We start from the raw sequence: 4,576 nt of genomic DNA on the forward strand, positions 1-4,576 counted from the left end.
AAACCAAAATAGTTAAATTACTTAATATGACATTTCAATTACGAACCTGAACTATAATTCAGGAAATCTTGATTTCCTTCTGAACAATGATTTTCAAATAATATGAAGTGGAAGGATTGCTATATATCCTGGATCTATAACTATAGATGTAATAAAACTGATTAAATTGAGCCAAAAGCCTGAAGGATTCATGATTTCATCAGCATGGTTAGTTTGCCCCACCATAAAGTGTCAAAACTTGTATTTGAACTCAGATATTCAGGACTATAAAACAAATAGCTACTCTGTAGTGCTCTCTTACCATTAATGTGAGGAAAACATATTCCCTTGTGATATGATCTCAGTTGGAGGTGGGATTGAGATCTTGTCTTGGAAAACAATGTCTTTGCTATAGAAGAATAAGAGATAAGGTTGAATAGGAAAACTGGGAATAGAGCAGTCAGGATCTTGAATGGTAGAGAAAAGTTTTAAGACTAATACTTGGAGAAGTTGGAGCAGCGAGCGGCGGCAGCGGCAGCGACAGCAGGAATATTAGCAACCACAACCGCAGCAGCTGGAGGACCCACTACGGAGGACAACAACGGCGGCGGAGAGAGGGGCCTGGAGCCGACCCTGACTCCTTAGTCTCTCCCGTCCCGGGAGGTAGAGCGCCCGAGCCCAGGCCCCCCCTCTCAGCCATGAACCTGGCCAGTCAGAGCGGGGAGGCCGGCTCCAGCCAGCTGCTCTTCGCCAACTTCAACCAGGACAACACATCCTTAGCTGTTGGGAGTAAATCTGGTTATAAATTCTTCTCCCTTTCCTCTGTGGATAAGCTGGAACAGATTTATGAATGTACTGATACAGAAGATGTGTGTATTGTGGAAAGATTATTTTCAAGTAGTCTGGTGGCCATTGTTAGCCTCAAAGCTCCACGAAAGATAAAGGCCGGCCACTTTAAGAAGGGGACTGAAATATGTAATTATAGCTATTCCAATACCATATTGGCAGTCAAATTGAATAGACAGAGGTTGATAGTATGCCTAGAAGAATGTCTTTACATACACAATATTCGTGATATGAAGGTACTGCATACAATCAGGGAAACTCCCCCAAACCCTGCAGGTTTGTGTGCACTGTCAATAAACAATGACAATTGTTACCTGGCTTATCCTGGGAGTGCAACTATTGGAGAAGTACAAGTCTTTGACACCATTAATTTGAGGGCTGCTAATATGATACCAGCTCATGATAGTCCCCTAGCAGCTTTGGCTTTTGATGCAAGTGGTACCAAACTTGTCACAGCTTCTGAGAAGGGTACTGTTATTAGAGTATTTTCCATTCCAGAAGGACAGAAAATCTTTGAGTTCTGGAGAGGAGTGAAGAGGTGTGTAAGCATCTGCTCTTTGGCCTTCAGTATGGATGGAATGTTCCTCTCTGCTTCCAGTAACACTGAAACAGTGCACATCTTCAAACTTGAGACTGTGAAAGAGAAACCTCAGGAGGAACCAACTACCTGGACTGGTTACTTTGGGAAAGTTCTTATGGCCTCTACCAGCTATTTGCCCTCTCAAGTAACAGAAATGTTTAACCAGGGAAGGGCATTTGCTACTGTCCGACTACCATTCTGCGGTCACAAAAATATCTGTTCACTTGCCACAATTCAGAAGATTCCCCGATTATTAGTAGGAGCTTCTGATGGTTACTTATATATGTACAACCTGGATCCTCAGGAAGGAGGGGAATGTACCCTGATGAAACAACACAACCTTTTCAAAGAAATAGAGGAGGAATAAATTGCCCAACTGTCCCTAGACTGAGACATACTTCCTTCAACATGACCACTTGGAGTGAACACCACCAGAGTTCACTTCTGAGTGGTACATAATTAATGAATGAATTGCTCCTTTGTTAGTAGGACACAGTGACTGGGCCTAGCTATTGCTGGTCAACACCAATGAGGTAGCTTCCTGAAGTCTGACTCCTCTCTCGCCTGTTGTGGCTAATAGCAAACTACAGTCGATTCTGTGGACCTTTCTGGTAAATCTTTGACTTTGAAGTTTACAAGGTCAAAATCTGGTCTTCCATCTCAGATTCTCTCATGATCAGGAAAGAAGAAACAACCAAGAGAAACAGCATAATGAATTTATAAGACCAGCCAAGGGCTGACAGGACTCCATCAAACTTTGGAGCAGGTTTACCAGGCCTTCATACTGATTACTATCAACAGGCAGACACATTGCACATTCATCATGAACTGAACATTGGCCAGTCTCCCCCGAGAGACCATCCTTATCTGACTAGGATGCATTTTGAACATATTGTCCTTATCCTGGGTACCGGGGAGGTGTCCTTTCTTTTGTTTACCTAATGTCAGACAGGAAAGTGTCAATATGATTTTTTAAAAAATATTTTTTTGAGAGTCATAGATTAAATTTTTATCCTCCTACTGTGAATATCTATTTTGCTTTGAATGTTTAATAATTTTACCGTGTTGCTCTCCTCCATGTATGTGCTTGCTTCTTGTGTTCAGTTTTGTAAAAAAAAAAATTTTAACCTTTGTCTTCTGTCTTAGGATTGATAATAAGTATTGGTTTCAAGGCAGAAGAGTGGTAAGGGCGGGCACTGGATTTTAAGTGACTTGCTCATTCAAACAACTCAGCTAGGAATTGGTTGAGGACAGATTTGAACCCAGGTCCTCCCATCTCCATGCCTTACCTCTAGCCACTGAGCCATCTTGTTTCCCTGCATTTGTGTATGTTTCAAAAACTTGTTTTATTGATCTTTTCTGGGCTGGGTCAGGCAGGTATCTCTTCCGAGTTGGCTTCTCACTGGAGTTAGCCCCTGTGGCTATCAGCAAACTCTGCTATACTACACTTGATGGGCTTCTTTCTCATGGCTCTTTTCACCTTTTGAAGCTTATACGGTCATAATCTGGGACTATTCCATCTCAGGTACTTACCTAATTTCATTCATCAGTGAAAAGACACGAAGTAGAATTGAAGCCAACATGTAATACAAACTTGACCAGAAATTCCCCCAAACATAATTAACCTGGATGAGAAACAAAAAGAAAGACTAACCATAAAAAGGTTTGCTGGTGGCAGGGACACAAAGACACAAATACAGAAAAAGTTACTAAAAAAAGTTACTAAAACTTCTAGTCTTGGCAGAAAGCACAAGTTGGACACAAATGAGCTAGAACACCTGGAAGAGATGTTTTTATAAAATGAAAAGATATGGAAAAGGCATTAAAAACTTGTTGCAAGAGGTAGAAATCCTTGCCTAAGCAGCAAATTCCTTGAAAATTAGAATGAACTAAATAGAAGGCAATGATTCCAAAGTCAAAAGACTGGGAAAAACAACTGACTTGGGAAAAAAAAAATAGATTGAAGAGGAGAACCCTTAATCCTTGGACCATCTGAATACTGAGAAAAGAGATCTAGAACAGATCTGTTTAGGCTTTTTTTTTGGTCTAGTGTGCAAAGTGGGAACCACTGGTTACTAATTGAAGAAACACCAAAATGAAAACTTTTAGGAATATCAGACAACAATCAAAGCTACTCAGAGAAGTAATGCAAGCAGCCAGAAACAAAGAATTCAATCACCAAGGATCCTATCAAGATTACATGTGATTTTAGCAGCCACTACTACTTAGCCCAAGCATATGTACTTACAGCCAAGAATAACTTAAGCAAAACTGAATATAATCAGAATATAATCAAAAATGAACCTTGAATGTCAATAGAGAATTTCCAAGGAATCCCAATGAAGGCTAGGATTGCATTGAAACATAGGAAGGAAGAGAAAAAGACAAATGTGAAGATAAGGGACAAAACAAGATGATATACAAATGTCCCCTCTGAACTCTTATCATCTGAGGTGGTTCTGTTGTCTTTATGTTAAGGAACAAGGAGGAAGTGGAAACAAAGGGAAAGGAAGAATAGGGGAAATTATCTTATTAAAGTGGAAAAGCAGATATTTTTACAAATGAAGGGGGAACAGTTGATCCTTAAAGGAAGAGTACAGACATATACAATTAGATTCAGAAGTACATTTAACTCAATGAAGTAGAAGGAAAAGGGGAGGAGAAAAATTGGTCCTAAACACAAATGTAGAAATATAGTTCTTTTTGAGTTGGAAGAGAATCTTGGGAAAAAAAAAGACTAATACTTGGAAAACAAAGCCAATATGATACAGCATAGGTTGAAACTGTGAGGGGAAATGGGATTAATTTTTAAAGGGTTGGACTTGATTATTTAAGATTGTGATTACCAGGAATTTAATTAATTCCAAAGAGATTTTATTTACAAAATGTAGAAAGAGTGAAGCAAGAAATCAGAGAGAGGATAAGGTAAGATATCTAGCCTGAGCACTAAGTGATTTACTCCCACACTTTCAGGCAGGGAGAATTAGTTTCAGCTGGCCTTGGCAAAGCTGAGTACATAAAAAGTGTCTTTCAAGAGTACATCTCTCCAGAGGATAATTTTTTCAGAAAAAAATCCAGCAGTTAAGAGTCAGATTTTCACATACCATGTGTCAGTTCAAAAGAACAGGGTTCCAGGTCCAGGCAGCAGATCAAAGAATGAAGAATTTCTCC

At 39.7% G+C, this 4,576-nt stretch overlaps 1 protein-coding gene across 1 annotated transcript; it reads left to right on the plus strand.

The window, feature by feature from the left end:
- Positions 1-605: 605 nt before the first annotated feature.
- LOC100019673 (WD repeat domain phosphoinositide-interacting protein 2-like) lies at positions 606-2,308 on the plus strand. Its single transcript, XM_056807001.1, has one exon. It carries the CDS (start codon positions 678-680, stop codon positions 1,770-1,772), a length of 1,095 nt encoding a protein of 364 aa, XP_056662979.1. The 5' UTR covers positions 606-677; the 3' UTR covers positions 1,773-2,308.
- The last annotated feature ends 2,268 nt before the right edge of the window (positions 2,309-4,576 follow it).

Source organism: Monodelphis domestica, chromosome 1 (assembly GCF_027887165.1).
Source record: "Monodelphis domestica isolate mMonDom1 chromosome 1, mMonDom1.pri, whole genome shotgun sequence".
In the NCBI taxonomy this organism is placed as follows: domain Eukaryota; kingdom Metazoa; phylum Chordata; class Mammalia; order Didelphimorphia; family Didelphidae; genus Monodelphis; species Monodelphis domestica.